The sequence below is a fragment of the Equus przewalskii genome, chromosome 17, assembly GCF_037783145.1.
Source record: "Equus przewalskii isolate Varuska chromosome 17, EquPr2, whole genome shotgun sequence".
Lineage (NCBI taxonomy): Eukaryota > Metazoa > Chordata > Mammalia > Perissodactyla > Equidae > Equus > Equus przewalskii.
The window spans coordinates 40,348,530-40,367,569 of record NC_091847.1 but is presented as its reverse complement, the minus strand read 5'-3'; the positions used below and the strand labels follow the sequence as shown (position 1 = coordinate 40,367,569).

The 19,040-nt window shown below is 40.6% G+C and overlaps 1 protein-coding gene across 8 annotated transcripts in view; it reads left to right on the top strand.

The window, feature by feature from the left end:
• ITGB6 (integrin subunit beta 6) overlaps positions 1-19,040 on the top strand; it is a 129,255-nt gene that overhangs the window by 82,551 nt on the left and 27,664 nt on the right. For all 8 annotated transcript variants that reach the window (XR_011528387.1, XR_011528386.1, XM_008513713.2 and 5 more), the window contains one exon: positions 14,441-14,530. Coding sequence is in view for 6 of the 8 variants with exons in the window: in XM_008513713.2 (XP_008511935.1) it covers positions 14,441-14,530 (90 nt within the window). In the remaining 2 variants the exon portion in view is untranslated. The remainder of the gene's footprint in view (positions 1-14,440; positions 14,531-19,040) is intronic.

Sequence of the window (19,040 nt, the reverse complement as noted above, 5' to 3'; positions counted from 1 at the left end):
CTTAGGACCACTTTTGCTGCATCCCAAATGAGTTGGTATGGTGTGTTTTCATTTTCATTTGTCTCCAGATAATATTTGATTTCTCCAGTGGTCCATTGGTCATTCAGTAGCATCTTATTTAAGCTCCACATCTTTGCCCCTTTCCCAGCTTTGTTTTTGTAATTGATTTCTAGTTTCGTAGCATTATGGTCAGAAAAGATGCTTGATATTATTTCAATCCTCTTAAATTTGTTGAGGCTTGCTTTGTTTCCCAACATATGGTCTATCTTTGAGAATGTTCCATGCACACTTGAGAAGAATGAGTAACCTGCTGTTTTTGGATGGAGTGTTCTATATATATCTATTACGTCCAACTGGCCTAGTTTTTCATTTAATTCTACAATTTCCTTGTTGATGTTCTGTCTGGATGATCTATCTGTTGGTGTTAGTAGGTTGTTGAGGTCCCCTACTATTATTGTATTGTTGTTGATATCCCCTATTACTTAATTGTTGTTGCTTTGTGTACTTTGACACTCCTGTGTTGGGTGCATATATATTGATAAGTGTTATGTCTTCTTGGTGGAGTGTCCCTTTTATCATTATAAACTGCCCCTCTTTGTCTCTCTTTACCTGTTTTGCCTCAAAGTCTAATTTGTCTGATTTAAGTATGGCAACATCTGTTTTCTTATGTTTACCGTTAGCTTGGAGTATCATCTTCCATCCCTTCACTCTGTCTGTGTTTGTCTTTGGAGCTGAGGTATGTTTACTGGAGGCAGCATATTGATGGGTCTTGTTTTTTAAGCCATCCTGCCACTCTGTGTCTTTTGATTGGAGAATTCAATCTATTTACATTTAGACTGATTATTGAAATGTGGGGGCTTAATGCTGCCATTTTTTCACTCGTTTTCCAGTTATCCTGCATTTCCTTTAACAATGCAGTTTTTATTTCACACCTTCTTTCCTCTTTTTGCTCATCTTTTAAGCTTTTCTCTGCAGCAAGAGTTGAAATGAGGCAAAAGAATTACAGAGGGTGATAAAATAAAAATTGGATGCATTTGCTATTTGTTAGGCTTTTCTATTATTTTGTTTTATAATGTTCACTGTTGAAAAAGATAAAAACAATTTTTCTCTGATGAAAATCCCTTTATCTCTGGCCTCAGTTTTTACAAAATAAAAGAACTGGACTGATGACCTCCAGCTTTAATAATTAATGACTCTGAACCTGAAGGGGCGAAATCACCACAAATTCCAATGATCTCTGCATAGATGAAGTGTAGTTAGCTGTAATAGAACTAATTTTAGGACATAGTCTAAAAAGTTGCTCTTTATCCTATCAACCACATCCTATAATGGGGTATTCCAAATTTATGCTTTTAGTGAAAATAAAGTCATCAGGAATACGGACAAAAGTCTTCTGGATTATGAGAAATCTCAATGGAGTTAATAAATTGCTCTTAATTTGAGTGTAATGGAAAAGCATTTTGATTTCTCCTTAGTTGATGGTATCTAGGAACAAAGACTGAGGAGAGCCAGCTGCCTACACTTTCCTCATTAATGAAAACATGTGTTGGAGAGGGAATATTTGGAATAAAACTCATGTCCTCAGATTATCAGGCCAGAGTTGTTAGGAGTATTTTCCAGGCTAATTAATAAATCTCAACCATGAAAAGTCATCAGCAGTTACCCCTTAGAATACACATTGTACTTTTCTTCTAAAGAACTCAAAACCTCATAATCTGGAAAATAAACACTCAGTGAAAAAAAAATACAAATTTAAAGTAGAGCCTTAATAAGATGTCCTATTAGGCCAACACAAGTAGAAATATAAAATGGAATTTCACTAATACAAGGCCTAAATATTTCAAGATTTACATAACATCCAGAATGTCTAGCATATCATTGGAACCAAGATGCTATTGACTGCAGTCATTCATTCATGCATGCATTCATCAAACATTTCATGAGCATCTCCCATGAACCAGGGTTTGTGACTATAGAGGAGAACGAGACACAGTGCCTGCCTCAAAAAGTCTCATAGAGCATTAACAGACTCACTCATAAACCAATGATTTGCCTAAAGAACAGGATGAGAGCATTTTAGTAGTTGTGTTCTGGAAAGAGAACCCATGGCAGATTTTGTTGAGGAGCCAGAGTTTTCATATCTGTCAATGTTTTTCCTCTTTTCTATTCATCATCTTTGTTAGAACGGGCAGCAAATTTATCAGCAGTCATAAAACTACCTTTGATGCTAACAGTGTCAGAGTGTTGGACCAAATCCTTCACTTTGTAGTGGTGGAAACTGAGGGCGAGGGATGATACGCATCTGTGACTGTGAGAATAGCAGGGAAGGTTTGCTGAGGGTTTATTAGGTGGCAGCCTGGGCTTAAGTACTTTAACTCATTTTATCATTTAGTCTCCATTTTATGGCTGTAGAACCCACAATAACAAAGCAAGTAGCATGTGAGAGCTAGGATTTGAACCCAGGCAGTTCGAGTCTATAGCCTCAACCACTGAGTTCAGTTGCAGTTGAACCTGGGCTGCTGTAACGAAAGAGCAGGCCAATCCCTAACCACTAGACCACCTGAGAGGCAGCCTTTTAAATAAAGTAACCGCCTTTGGAAGTCACTGAATGGTAAAAGCACAGAGCCCAAGGATGGAGCAGAGCTGTCTAACAGATGAAGCAACAGATGAAATTTTATAAATGGCAGCATCCTTCAAGGCCAGTAAACACCTAATCTAGGGTCCTTTACTGTTGCTGTTAATTTAGGCAAATAGAGCAATTTAATGTGTGGAATTTAAAAAAGAGAGACATTTGGATTCTTCCTTGTGGGTTATTTAAGCTCTGAGTGGTAAGAGTAGGCCACATAGCTAAGGAACATTATGCCACTGGTCAAGGCATCTAAAACAGCTCCTATCTATGGTAACCACTATCTATGGTCCCAACCAAAGGGGAAAAAGGAGACACATGCTCTGACAAAGTCTATAAGTTTCTTGTGATGATGTAGTTCAAACATCCAGAAAAAGAGTAATATAGTGAAGACCCACCACACCTACTGCCTGGCTTTCTCAAATCTTAACTTTTGCCACCATATTTGCTTTGAACTTTTTAAAGAAACAGATCATTCCAGATACAGTTGCCTCCTGTGTAAGTGCCCAACTCTAACCCCACCACCTTCTTTCCTTCCTTAGAAGTAACCAGTATCCTGAACTCAGTGTTTATCATTCCCATGTTTATTTTTTGCACTATTAAAAATATAGGTATATGCATAAATAATTAAATAGTTTGGGCTTACAAGTTTAATTTCTTGCTGTACGCATTATTTCTACAATTTGCTTTTTGACTCCATGTTATGTTTGGGGGCCTTTTTTATTATGGTAAAATATAACTAACATAAAATTTACCATTTTAACTAGGTTTAAGTATACAGTTCTGTGGTATTAAGTACATTCACATGATTGGGCTTAATGTTATGTCTGAGAGGCTTCCCCGTGGAGATGCTTGTCACTCTAGTTTACTCTGTTCCACTGCTGTGCATAATTCCATCAAGTGTATTTACTGCAATATGTTCATTCTGCAGCTGAGGGCACTGGGCCACTTTCGGTTGTGCGGGATTACAAATCTTGCAGCCATGCACGCCCTTGCACACATGTTCTCTACTGAGGATCCACATCCAGGAGTGAAGTCCCTGGGTTGCAGGGCAATGGCGTCCTCAGCTTTCCTGGGCACGTCCAAGCTGTTTTCCAAAGTGACTGCATCAGTTACTCTCCTATCAGCAATGTGAGAGTGCGGCCAACAAAAAACACCACACACCTCAAATTACTCTTTTCCTGATGATAAAATGAATACATGTTATTTGCAAAAAAGAAAAAATACGAAAAGAGGGGGGATAGAGAAAAGCACAAAGAAAAAAATAAAAATCACTCATAAAATCAGAGCTAACCATTCTTGACATTTTAAAATGTCTTCTCTTTTTTCTTTGCATGCATTTACATATTTTAACATAATTGGCATCATACTGTACATATTAAGTATGTTCAAATTTTTTGAATGAGTTTACATATTTTTGGTCTTATAAAGGCATACAAATTAGATTGCATTTAGTTATATGTCAAACAATCACTTTTATTGACAAAAATAACATTAGATGAAATCAAGGTCATTCTACAAAATTCTGAATCTGTGGTGGCCATATTATTTTATATTTATATTTATATTGTGTCGCCTTTAAAATAAAAGCAAACTTGCTCCTCTCCCACCAGCAGCCCGAGAACATCCACAATTACTACATTTTAACCTACCAGGTTACTTTTTTATATATTCACATGATACTTGGTTACTTTTTTACACATTCATGTGATAGCTTTAATAGGACCAACAAAATTATTTCAAGTATCCGTTTTCTTATCTCTGAATGTGCCCTATTGGTGAGGACTCCAACATGTGTTCAAGGAGTCCTCTCCGGACATCAAAGGGCTCAAAGCTGTGTAAAATTACTTCTCTGTGCTTTCTCGGAGCCCCACAGAATGTGGGGACTCGTGTTTCACTCAGTCACCCATCTCTCCCCTGAAGCCTTTCCTGCAGTGCAGTTGGCCGCTCTGTCTGTGTCTGTGAGGCTGGCCCTAATTGCAGCTCTGCTTCAAGGAAGCTTACCTGGGTGTGGATCCACACACAGTTTAATGGCACCCAAGCCTTCTCCACACAGCATGGCCTTTTACCCAGTTATACAGGGCATCAAGTCACAGAGACAAATTAAACTGACAGCTCCCAGACATAAGAAAAGTTTGGAAGTATTATATATTCTAATTTTATGCCTAATTATCTGAAAGAGCCCAAAACATGCTACAAAGGGACTACTATTAATTATAACATAATTCAATATTTTGTTGCTCTTACAGTATTGAATCTTCAAAAAGGAAACAGAAACTTTTTGAAACAGAAAATTTTGTTGAGCTTGAAGAGTTTGGGCACATTTTATTAATTAATTTGGGAGTTGGCATACTTTTTCTGTAAGATTTAGCACCTAAAAATACAGGGCATCCAATTAAACTTGAATTTCAAATAAACAACAAATAATTTTTAGTATTAGTATGTTCCATGCAATATTTTGGACACACTTATACTAGAAACTTTGGAATAATTACTAAGAAATGAATAAGAATAGTGTGCAGCAATAGAGAATAAGGAAGAGGAGAGTACAAGACTTCACTTCTATAGGATGTCCAGGAAAGACCCTTTTGAAGAAATGATTATGAAGCAGCAACCTGAAGGTTGAGGAGTTTTCAAGAGGAGAAGTATGTACAAAGGCCCTGAGGCAGCAAAGGACTTAGTGCGTGGTGTGTCTGAGAAACTAAAAAAAGCTAGTCAGCCTGGCACAAGTCAGGGTAGAAGGGGATGGAGTGGGAAAGATAGGCTAAAACCAGACCTCTCAATCTTGAAGGCCAAGGGAGGTAAGCATGGTGCTACTCCATGGGCAGCAGGCATTTGAAAACACCATTTTCACTACTGAGTAGAGAGTAGATATCACAGGTGTATGACAGGTTGAGGACCCCTTAGGCATGATGGGTATTATAGGCTTAAAAACGTAACACTTTTATTTTCCAAATTGCCACAGCCCTTCCTGGACAGATCATTCTATACCAGCCATTCTTAAACTTTGGTGCTCATTAGACTCCCCTAGGCAGCTTTGTAAACTACCCAGAGCCCAGGCCACACCCTGATCCAATTACATCAGTATCTCTGGAGCTGAGACCCAGGCATCAGTGGTTTTTAAGGCTCCCTTTATCTCCGATGGCCCAGGGAGCTTGTTAAAATGCTGACTCTGACTCAGGAAGTCTGGGCTGGGGCCTGAGATTTTGCATTTCTCACAAGCTTCCAGATGATGCTGATGCTACTGCTCAACCGCCACACTTTGAGTAGCAAGCGACCACACCTCTTTAGCAGTCCTTGTACATGCACCTGCTTTCTATTTTCTGATCTCCTTCATCATGTTCCTACTAGTCATCCTTCAAAGTTTTATGACCCACCGTTTGGTCTGCAAAGCACATAGGCTGCCACTGAACCCAACATCACTTCCTATTTTAAAAGAGCTTTCTAACGATTTGGGACTTGCATTCGCCAGCAAAGGTCTGCACTCCCTCTCAAAAGGCGGGGTAATCTTATTAAGAGAAGATCTGAAGTATCCTCAGTAACAAATACTCAGTGTAGCCTCTTTGTTCTCTAAGTCTCCATTCTCCGATGCCTCTCTGCGGATTTGTTTGTCTCAGAACAGTCATGCACGGTGGGTCCATTCGTCTTCCCTTATCACTCTGTTTCTGCTGCCGAGTGCTCGTTCAGCTGTGCACTACAGCTTCTTGGCTGACAAGATAATTACATTCCAGGGCAGACTGGGAGAAAGACAGGGAGTGCTCAAAAGTTCCGAAGCCGACTACCTAGTCATTGCTGGTGCAGACTTCAAGATCAAGCACCTGATCTAATTAGCACACTCCCATCGCTGCCTCCCTGCCTGTGGAATGCTGACAATTGAAAGCCTGAAGGCAAAGCAGATATCATGCAAACCAGAGACAGACGTTCAAGCTACCTTGTGTGCCAGAAACAATTACATATTGTTTTTGGAATCTTGGGTGTCCTAGTAACGCAGTTGAGCCTGGGGGTAAACTTTTGCATAATACTGGGAGCCCTGCATTTACCGATAATGAACACGGGAACCAGTGGAATAAAACCCCACAAGAATGAAAGACCTCCCTGGAAGAAAACCTTCTGACTGCCTTCAGAAGGACTTATTTCAGCAAAGCCAGTCCTCCCCTAGCCCCAGAAGAAGCAGGCTGCTTGACAAAAGCGAGGCATCACCAGCAAAGAGCTGTTTTCCTTTGACCAGATAAATAGCACAATACAGTCCCCCAGGAAAAAATCTTTTTTGCCTCTATGCTTTCACTGCTTCCGACATTTCTTTCAAGATGTAGCTTTTCAGTTTGAAAGTGATTACAGCCACGACCCTTTCTTTTCCTTTCTTTTTGCTTTGGGTAGGAATCGTTCTATAATCTCTAAGCCCCTATATATAAATACAAGGCATTGATATCTTAACTTTCTAATGAGACTCACCCTTGATGGCTGTTGGCATTTGCGCCAGTTCCTGGCCCAGCCCAGCAGGGGCCTTGGTGGAGCAGAGAGAACACCGACTTCAGAGTCAAGATCTCTTTCTACCATTTATTAGCTCTGTGACCGGGAAGGTACTCACTTCTCCAGCTAAAACTAAGGGTTTAAAGGTTAGAGAAATCAAAAGAACTTTAGCAGAATGTTACAGGTTGAATTACGTGACCCCAAAAGATATGTTAAAGTCCAAATGCCTACTCCCTCAGAATGTGACCTTATTTGGAAAGAGGGCCTTATCGATGTAATTAGTTCAGAGGAAGTCATACTTGAGCAGGGTAGACTTTTAATCCAATAAAACTGTCCTTATAAGAAGAGACGCAGAGATGGAGACACAGGAGGGAGAACACCACATGCTGATGGCGGCAGAGACATCTACAAGCCAAGGAATGCCAAGGATTGCCAGCAACCGCCCGAAGCCCGAAGAGGCAAGGGCAGATTCTCTCCTGCAGGTTTCAGAGGGAACATGGCCCTGCTGACACCTTGCTCTCAGACTTGTAGCCTCCAGAACTATGAGACAGTAAATTTCTGTTGTTGTAAGCCGCCCAGTTTATGGTACCATAACCCTCCCTCATCCTTGATTTCATTTTCCACAGTTTGTGACCTGCAGTCCACCACAGTCCAAAAACACTAAATGGAAAGTCCAGAAATAAACAATTCGTAAGTTTTAAGTTGAGCGCCATTCTGAGTAGTGTGATGACATCTCATGCCGTCCTGCTTTGTCCAGTCTGGGACGTGAGCCATCCCTTTGTCCAGCGCATCCACGGTGTATACACCACCCCCCACCAAGTCACTTAGTAGCCTTCTCGGTTATCAGATCGGCTGTCATGTTATCGCAGTGCTTCTGTTCAAGTCACCCTTATTTTACTTAATAATGGCTCCAAAGCACAAGAGTAGTGATGCTGGCAATTCGGATATGCCAAAGAGAAGCCATAAAGTGCTTCCTTTAAGTGAAAAGGTGAAAGCTCTCGACTCAATAACGAAAGAAAAAAATCATATGCTGAGGTTGCTAAGACCTGCAGTAACTTTTATTACAGTATATTGTTATAATTGTTCTATTTTTTAATTAGTTATTGTTAATCTCTAACTGTGCCTAATTTATAAATTAAACTTTATCATAGGTATGTATGTATAGGGAAAAACATAGTATATACAGTCATATGATGCTTAATGACGGGGACACATTCTGAGAAATGCATTGTTAGGTGATTTTGTCATTGAACGAACATCATAGAGTGTACTTACACAAACCTACATGGCATAGCCTACTACACACTTAGGCTATATGGTACAAAATCTTACGGAACTGCCCACATTTATGCAGTCCATCGTTGACCAAAATGTCATTATGCAGCACATGACTGTATATGATTTGGTACTATCCACGGTTTCAAGGCATCCACCAGGGGTCTTGGACACTATTCCCAACAGATAAGGGGGACTACTGAATTTAGTTACAGCAGCCCTGGGAAACAAATATATCCGGTTAACGTAGGCTTACTCCTTACCTCTCTCAGGCTCACCAATGACATCACCAGACCAGGGCAGCCATTGCTGGGCACCTGCTGTCAGTGGCCTGGCTAAGAGATCTGGCTCTAAGGCAGAGTATAGCAGGTGGCTCCGGCTCTACTGCTTCCTTGCTGGATGATCTTGAGAGAGTTAACTAATTTCCCTGGGCCTCAGTATCTTGGCAGTAAAACAGGGATACTAATGGTACCTAAATAATAGAGCTTCCATGAAGAATGAAAGAGATGACACTGCCAGGGACAAATGTTAGCTCTAGTTATTCTTTCCCAGATGTTGGTAGGAGGTGAGTTCTGGGCACTTTTAGCCTTGTCTATAGCATGGGCTCATTGTATCAGAATGGTGAGCTTTTCAGAATTGGAGAGATAAAGAGCAATGTGATCCCCTCCCCAGGCATTCCTGTCACTTCCCTGAAGCCGTCCCAGAGTCCCCACAAGAACAGATTCTCTAGGAGCCTTGGGTTTGTGAGGATGCAGGTGTCCAAAGGCAAGAGATGCTTGGGGATGTTGTGATGCCTCATCCTGTTGTGAGGCCCCCTGAATTGGTAATTGCAGCTCATAAAGACTTGGTCCTGGGACCAGCTCTCGAGGAAGGAGAGCGATCAGAAGGAAGCAGGTTATGCTGCAAGTGCCGAGGAGTTCACCCAGTTTTCCCTTGGGTCCATCCCCAGCTCGAAGAAATCCAGGTAGGAACTGATTACTACTTCTGCCCAAACACCCTAGAAAGATGTCTCAGAAAGATCTGAGATCTTTTAAGAATTACCTGCACTTTCTCCAACTTAGGTGACATCTTGATCACCCAGAAGCACTCTCTTGACAAACAACAAGAATGAACGCCTGTCTATGCGTTTGTCTCAGAACGGTCGTATGTTGTGGGTTCATTTCTGTTGTGTAGATATACCTAGGAGAGGAACAGCTGAGTCATGGAGTGTGCTCATGCTCAGTGTTAGTAGCTACTGCCAGTTTTCCAAAATAGTTGTACCACTTTAGACTCCCACTGATAGTGTACGAGAGCATCATCAGTTTTTAAAATTTTAGCCATTCCAGTGGGTGCACACTGGCATCTCATTGTGGTTTTAATCTATATTTCTCTAATGATTAATGACCTTGAACACTTTTCACATCCTCTTTTGCCAATTGCGTATCCGTTTTTGTCAAGATGTCTTTTCCTTGTTGACGTATAGTTGGTTAGATATTCTGGCACCAAATCAGATGTATTAGAGATATTTTCTCCCACTCAGTGGTTCCTTCTCACTCTCTTAAAGGCATCTTTTCAGAACAGAAACTTTTAATCTTAAGTTCTATTTATCAATCTTTTCCTTTATAGGTAGTATAAGGAACTACCTTGGTTCCTACTTAAGACATTTTTCTTACTCCCAAGGCAACAAAGATGTCTCACCTGACTTCGATAGTGATCAAATTCAAAATAGTGATTATGCTTTTGGGGAAGGGGTAATGACTGGAAGGCAATACAGGGAGGAGTCCAGGAGGCTGCTGATGTTCTATTTCTTGATCTTGGTGGTAATCACACTTGCACGTTTACTTTTAAATATTCATTAAACAGTATACTCATTACTTGTACACTGTGCACGTGTGTTATACTACCATTAAAGTTCAAGGGAGAGAGAGAAAATGCACAAACAGAAGCCACTAACTGAAGAGGTACAAGGTAATGATGAAAAAAAAATACTGTGAGAGATTAGAGGAAATATTTGTGAATGGATTATATAACATCACACATTCTCAATCTACACAAACCAAACTTTCAGTAAATGTATTTTAGCAAAATATGTCTAGTGAGTACAGTTTAAGACCAGAAACACTGATGTTGCTTAATAACATTGAAAGTAAATAGTGCTGAGCATAAAAATCCCGCAATATTAGTGAGACTTCACAGAAAGAGTTAAGCAACCACAGAGCTTAAAGAGAAGCAGCAGCTTGCTCCAAATATTTGATTTTACAAATTCTTTATTAAAATGTTCCAGCTGATACGTGGCAAGTCAGCTTCTGATTTCCCATTGTCTCATGAGGAGCATGAGTAGTGTGGTCCATACAAAATGGTGGCTAAGGAGTCTGAGGTGGTGAGGAGTCTTTGGGACTACAGCAGGAATGTCATAAGAATAGAACCTAAAAGTCCAGTAGAGTCACTGTTCAAGGCAGAAACCCAATCAAGATGCCCAGCAAGGATACAGTTAATATTAAACCGTATCCCAGAATGCAGCCAGGCTCTGAATCAGAAGATGAAAGTTAACCCAACAGGAAATGCAGTCGAAGCAAGAATGAAGGTCACATCAGGAACTGTCCCTTCTCTGAGTGAGAACACCAAGATAGCACCAAAAGCAGTGCAGAGTCTGCCAAGGTCCTCAGCCTGAGTCTCTTTGAAGAGACAGGCAACAGCATGTCCAGGGCTAGCTGGGGCGGCAGGTGTGCGTCTGCATGTTCGTCTGCCTTTAGCCAGGTAGGAGTGTGCACCTGACAGCTGGTTCTGGTGGCTAGACCCCGAACTTGGAGACACTCTCCAAGAGGAATCCATGCTGTGCAGGTGTGAATTCAGGCACTTTCCTCTGATGCCTTTCATGCCTGCCTGCTAAATGACCCCCCGTCCATTTCTTATCCTCTGTCCTTGGCAAGCAGGAGATTTCCAGGGAGCAAATGCAGACTGTTGGACAAATAAGAAATCTTTTTGAGATGGTGCATAGTGAACCAATAAATAGAGCTTGAAGAAAACTAAGACAATCAGAAAAAGCCAACCTTGCAATGCTGAGTGAGAAAAGCAATCTCAGGAACTCCTGGGTGGCATGGGGGGAACAAGGAGAGAAATCCATAATTAGGATAATCCATGGATAACAGGAAATTCAAGCCCAAGCACAGGAGTTTGCATTTCTAATCAGCTTATGCAACATTGTGTTTCAGAGTTCGCCATTTCTAATATCCAAGAGTTATCTTTTACAGCCACAGTGCTATAATTTATCACATCCAGGCATGCAAAATCATCCCTCTTCTAACGTTTCTAACATGTTTAATCGGGACAATTTATAATAGCACTTTAGGCCTTTAATGAAAGAAAGGCAGTTGACACATGATATTTACAGTAATCATAATTTTTTACAGTGTTAGATCAGAAAGCCAAATTGTCCATGTTTTTAGTTAGTTATTTGCAATGCTTTGGGGAGGAATCAGCATCCAGAAATTAATTAATAGTTTGCCTCTACGCAATTGTCAATGTCATCACTGGGTACTGCCACTGGCTGCCAACTCCTTTATCCCCTCGCTCTAGTGGCAATCAGCAAATGTGATTAATGTGAAACCACTTGTCCTAATAGCCAAAAGCCAAATGTCATACCACATGCAGGATCATAATTATGCTTTGGGAGTTAGATGGATTTGGCTTTGCTAACCAAGAATTAACCCAAAATCTGGAGGCCACTTGAATTAGCGCTTGTGGAAAATACCCATTCCACCTCAGCCTTGGGGATCCCAGGACTTTTTTCAAGGAGAGCAGTTTCAAGGCTAAGAGCCCTGAAATTCTTTTTCGAAATGAGCTGAACCTTTCTTTGTCTAGCTTTAAAGGTTCCCTCTGCCTTCTCTTTGAGACCAGTCAAATTTACACACATTCCAGCTCCACTTGAGTGAAATCCAAGTTCCCATTTAGGTGTTCACTGTTAACCACAGGTCTCATGCTTCACGGCCCTCTTGACATGTGCTTATTTGAAAAGGTGAGTTGATGAACCAGTGCCTTCCTCTTATTTGACATATTCTCCCTGACTCAGTGGGGCCCACCTTCAAGAAGAAGCAATGTGGGGCACGGAGTAAGGGAGAAATGTTACCTGGGTTACCACCCACAGCCCCTTCAATAATAAAATGCAGTGTCCAGGTAGAGTGACAATAGACACTTTTAAGAGTTCAGATTTCCATAAAATTCAAACTTAAACACAATCATGAACATTGAAATAAGTGGAACATTAAAAAAACCCACAAATTAAAACCAAAGCCCATTTTTCCATACAGGAAGTGTAGAAGGCTTGAACTTAACCCAGGTGCCCACCTCTAGCAAGTGCCTGGGACCGCCTAGAACATGTTGGAGTTCTAACATCACCCTGGCTTCATTTATTCCTCTCCTTGGTTCCCTTTGCCCTGATTTATTTACTTAAGATCGTGCTTATAATTAATGAAAATTAATTCTAATTTAGTTTTGTGTATTTTCTAAGCTACTTAAATCTTCTTTGGAATAAGATAGGCTATTTGTTTCAACTATAGGAGGTGCCCTAAATCCTTCACTCAAAGCTTGTTTCCTCTTTCCTACATACAATTTTCATAAATTCAGTCATCTGATTTCACAACACACAGCAACTAAGAAAACTACAGCTGACAAAAAGAGGGTTGTCTCTTCTTGATGCAGCACAGCATATTCGGCCTACTTTATCCATGTTGTTGAATGCCACAGTAAATGAAAAAATGAGCAAACTGGTCAGCGAGCGATACCTTGTATCTTACGAGGAGAAGATAGAAACTATTGAAAAAGAAATAAAATTAAGCAAAAGCATAGCAGTTGGTGTCTACTAGGGATGGGTGTTATCTACCCATGGATTTTAGAAGCCTTTGTTGATTATAGAGCTAAAGTAAATATGCATAAGTGGGACACTCTTTCTTGAAGAAAAAAGTCAAAGTATGCTTGGGAATCTATTTAAGAAGACAGGGATGCGTACCGTACACTTTAGAAAACTTTTTGTTTGAAAATAAAGTTTTAAAACATAACAGAGGAGTAATGTTCAGCTCCCTAGAAAATTCACTTCTTTGCCATGCTTCATTCCCTGGCTGTATTCGAACTAATATTGTGAGTTCTTCTCAGGTGGGAAGGACATCTCAGGAGAAGCAATGTAGGTGGAGAATGCCCACAGTTTAGAGCTAGGTTCTGACTCACTCATTTGTGATGAGTGCGGAGTGATTCCAACCAACCTCAGCATCATGCTGACATACCTAAAAGAGTGCTCATTACAGCTGGGAAACGGGGAGTTACCAACAACCCCCCAAATAATTCACTCCTTTTCTCCACCAAGCAATTGGCAATTAAGACTCTTGGACTGAATGACTTGCAGAGCGACCTGAGGGGCCCGTGGACACCAAACTTTGTCTCTCATAACGTTACAAAAAGAGAAGATAGGGGCCGGCTCCGTGGCCGGGTGGTTAAGTTTGCACGCTCTGCTGCAGCAGCCCAGGGTTCGGATCCTGAGCGCAGACATGGCGCTGCTCGTCAGGCCACGTTGAGGCGGTGTCGCACATCCCACAACTAGAAGGACCTGCAACTAATATGTACAACTGTGTACAGTGGGGCTTTGGGGAGATAAAGCAGGAAAAAAAAAAAAAAAAAAAGATTGGCAACAGTTGTTAGCCCAGGTGCCAATCTTTAAAAAAAAAAAAAAAAAAGAGAAGATAGTTCCTGATAGGATGCTCAGAAGTTTGTGGATAAAGGATATTCCACGAATGGAAGACTTTATAGAAGTGTTATTATTTGAGACTTGACTCCTGTTGTGATACAAATCACAGCCCTAGACTAAAGCAATCACGGACTCTACATGTCCCCGGTGGCAAATCTGGCCAGTCCATTCCCAGTTGAGCATAGAAAGCAGCACGAGGCAGGGCTACAGTTTCAGGAGAAACACCCGTTTATCACCAGGACTCTGTTTTCCCCACCAGTTAAATAGAGGCGATCTCAACCAGCAGGCTGAACCCCCACTTAACGTCCCTCAATTACACTGAGCCAAGATTTGACCTCTTCTTTTTTTGTTTACAGAATTATGCGAAACTGATTCCTGGAGCTACAGTAGGGCTGCTTCAGAAGGACTCTGGAAACATTCTCCAGCTGATCATCTCGGCTTATGAAGTATGATACTATACAACTGGCTTCTTTTTTTGCATTTCTTTGCTATTCAGAAACTAAGATATGTTTTAGGCAGTCAATGCACTCTCATTTGTTGCTAGAGAGAGTGCTTCTCCAAAGAAAATCTCCCTGCATTAATGCAGCCAAAATATAAATTTTGTTCACCTTATCTGCAGATGGTCTTCCTGAAAGGTGGGGCAGAAGATAGAACAATCCCAAACTTGCTCATAAAGTTGAGGTTGTTTTTATAATAATAACCAACAGGAGCACTGTCACTTGCAAAATTTTTAATTCTACTGAAAAGTCTCCGTGTGTCATACAATTAAGCTCCCTTCTCTGCTTAAGAAAAATTAAATTTGAATTGCCAATGAGTAACAGAGCTATGTGGAGAACTAAATCCACAGGCTTAGTGAGACTTCATCATAATTCAGGGGGAAAACGGCAAAGCACACCAGGAATACCACTTTATAGGTTCTCTACTCTGGGGAACCAGGGAAATTTTCCATTGATTTCATGGTTTGATATCTATGTAATTTTTTGCCTTGACTTTGTAAATTAGTACCTGAGGACAGAATTCCTCCCTTAAAATAAGTTACATACCTCCAGGATTGCTATGTTCTCTTTCTTTGTCTCCATTTCATAACTCAATCAATGGTGGATGGCCAGTTGTCAACTCTTTTTTTTTTTTTTAAGATTTTATTTTTTTCCTTTTTCCCCCCAAAGTCCCCTGGTACACAGTTATATATTCTTCATTGTGGGTCCTTCTAGTTGTGGCATGTGGGATGCTGCCTCAGAGTGGCTTGATGAGCAGTGCCATGTCCGCGCCCAGGATTCGAACAAACGAAACACTGGGCCGCCTGCAGCGGAGTGCGCGAACTTAACCACTCGGCCACGGGGCCAGCCCCTGTCAACTCTTTTTGTTTGGGTTTCCAAATATCTTCCCCCATTTTTGCCTTTACTTACCAAGAAAAGTAAACACACAAACATGAAGATGAAGCTCTAAATTAGGACAGGAATGAAGAAAGGAAATTTTTATAAAGCAGTAACGCTTTAATATTTGCTCTAAACAGCAGTTACATAATAACAAATGAATAAAATTCTAATTTTTGATGTAAAATTACAGATAAATGACCCATATGCACTACATGCCAATACTAAGCATATACTGAGCCAGTGCTCCTTAACTAAATGACATTTCAGAATCATCTGGGAAGCTTTTTAAAAATAGGTGTGTCCAGATCCCTCTCACAGACGTCTTGGGAGAACTTTAAGGGCAGATGGAGTTACATATTGGAAAAATCTCTCTGCTGATTTTGACGTCACCTCATCAATTTCAAAACTCATCCTAAGGGGGAAAAGCAAGATATTCCTTCTCAAATACATTTCCTCAGAGAATAAAATACAAATGTGTCCATTAAAATTATAGGATGAGGGTTTTTTTTCACTCATATCTTCAGAAACTTTCGTTTTCCTAGCTCACATGAAAAATTAATCACCATGTTAGCTCATGCTTGAAATTCTTCCAGACAGGAAAGCTTGTCAACAAAATACTAAAAAACTTTCCTCCCTCTCAGGCGGTAATTAAAGTTTTAATGAGTAGAATCAAATAAAATCACATAGCAGTCCTTCACTAAATTAGAGCATACTCAGTTTTCTTTACCCCAGGACTCTCAAAAGTGTTGGCCGCTAACCTCGTCAAAGGAATGAAGCAAATTAGAAAAGAGTAAATTGTCAAAAATATTTCTGCATCCTGTCTGACCAGCCTGGTCCCTGCTGCCTGCTCGCCCTGTTGGAGATTATGCCTCCCTTTGTGGTCCCAAATAACTTGCATAACTTACAGGGGAGTTGAAATCAAGGCATCAAACATTTGAAGTGAATCTCGTGTCCTTATTTTACTGTCTCAAAAATGCGAAGAATTGTTTATTATTCTTATACCCAACACTCTTGCTCTGGAGTTATTGAAACTTTATGGTTCACATGGTGAAGCATGCCACAGATCTTGGCACTAGTTCAAATTATTTTTCTATTCTGTTATTTTAAAATGTATTCTAAAAGGACTTTAATATATGGATAGACTGGATTTCTTTCCAAGCTATAACAAGAGAGAGAAGGAAGGAAATACTGAGAGAAAATATAAAACACTTCTGACTGCCTCCTAGTGGGGAAGAGGCAGGCAAGTTGTGTTTATGTTGAGTGACTGTGAACTTCAGCTCAGCGTTTTTCAGTGCTGTATTGACATAAAAAAACCTTAACTACCAGATATGTATTCATCTGACCATCATTTGCTAATTTCCTTCCTTCCCTAACCACATAATAAAAGCTACTGAAATATCTACAATGCTCCTAAAGGTAAGCTCCTTTACTGGCATTTAAGCTCCAGAAGAGAAGTGACTTGGTTTGTTTTGTTTTGCCTGGTTCATAGTTCATGCTCAATAAATGAATGAATGATATTATGAAATATACAAATAACATTTATGCCCTTTTTGGGGGAAATTCACATTAAAATATTCCTGATGAAATTTGCAGTATGATATTCCAATTATATCAATGCTGAGATTTCCTTCATTTTGGTCAGACTGTGTCACTCACTACTCCTAATTGCTTTCGTCTAGACTTTCAGGTCATACCCCTCACTTCTCATTTAGCTCCCGAGTCACTTTGCCACTGTCTCCAACACTACTCCTGTCTTAATTCTTGACAATTTCAGTAAAAATATATGTATAATCCTTCCCACACCCTGGCCTCTCAGTTTCTTGAACTCTGCTTATAAAATGATCTCTTCCCCTTCCCACTTAATTACATTCACATACCTTCACTCTTGTCATACCTTGAACCTTGTCATTGCCAGTAAACTCCTCCTTAATCTCAACTGGATGCAACCCATTCTCTGCTCATCACTTCCTATCTTTTCGGCTCACTCCTGCAAGTTACCCTAATATTGCTTCCAATCCATGAGGATCTCCAATTAATTGACCCTACCCTCTCTTTACAGTTCCTCCTTCCCTTGATGTTTTCTCCTGCCTGGACCTCCAGTTTAAATTCAGTCATAATGATCCCTCCTTAGACACACCTTCAGCTCCTCTGACCCACATCACTTCTTTGAGACTGCTTGGACAACCATGGTCCTGGTTAAATCCAACTGTCCACTCATTCTGCACAGCTGAATGGGAATGGGAAAAACATACAATCATGCTAACCAGTCTCACTTTAAACTCATGATCATGGACTTCAAGCAGGCCCTCAGTGCTGCCTAGCAACCATGCCAAATTTCTCTAGTAGACATCCAAGTGGAGATGTCTAGGTGTTGATTGATATGTTAGTTGGCAATTCGGGATAATAACCTGGACTCTCCTAGATATACTTTGTCAATAGTTTTCTTCTTCTAATTGGTGGTAATTCCATCCTTCACGTTGCTACAATCAAAAAGCTTGAAACGAGCTTGCCTCCCCTCATTCTCTTACATTGCAGATTTAATCCATCAGAAAATTTCATTGGCTCTGTCTTCAAAATTATTTAGAATTTGATCCAATTACTGCCCCCACTACCCTCATCCTCCTCAGAGCCACCATCTTCATTCACCTAAAGTATTGAAAAAGCCTCCTGAATCCTGTTTCCCATTTCTACCATTGGTTTCCTACATTCTATTTTCAACAAAACAGCAAGAATTTTCCTTTAAAAATAATAAGTCAGCTCCTATCACTTTTCTGTAGATAACCCTAATTGTTTTCTCATTTTACATAGAGTAAAAGCCAAATTCTTTATAACGGTCTACTAGCACCCTACCAGATCGGTTCCCTCCCACCCATTACCTCTCTGTCTTCACCTCCTATTTTTCTTCTCTGTCTCTGCTGCAGCACAGCAACCCTCACCTCCTTGCTGTTCTATTCCCAGAGCAAGCCGGGCATGCTCCTGCCTTACAGCCTTTGCATTGACTGTACCCTCCTCTTGGAAATTTCTTTCCACAGATATCTGCATGGCTGATTTCTCCAACTTCCTTGAAATGTCACCTTCTTAATGAATCCTACCCTGACTACTTTTTAAAAATTGCCACCTACACCCCCTGCACACACTCTCTTAATCTTCAGTATCCTACCCTCACTTTTTTCCATGGCATTTGTCACCTTCTAGTGTGTTACGTAACATTCTTATTTATTATGTTGTTTCCTTCATGTCTTCCCACGTTGGAATATAAACTATGAAAGGTCAGCTGTTTTAGTGGGTTTTGTTTCCCAAGCACCTAGAAGAGTGTCTGGTACAGAGTGGACACTTGATAAATATTTTCTGAATAAATAAACTTATCATGTATCTAGTTGAAATGAAACAGACTTTTTTTAAGATTTTATTTTTCCATTTTTCTCCCCGAAGCCCTGTGGTACACAGCTGTATATTTTCAGTTGTGGGACCTTCTGGTTGTGGCATGTGGGACACCACCTCAGCATAGCTTGACGAGTGGTGCCATGTCCACACCCAGGATCTGAACCAGCGAAACCCTGGGCCACCGAAGCGGAGCGCG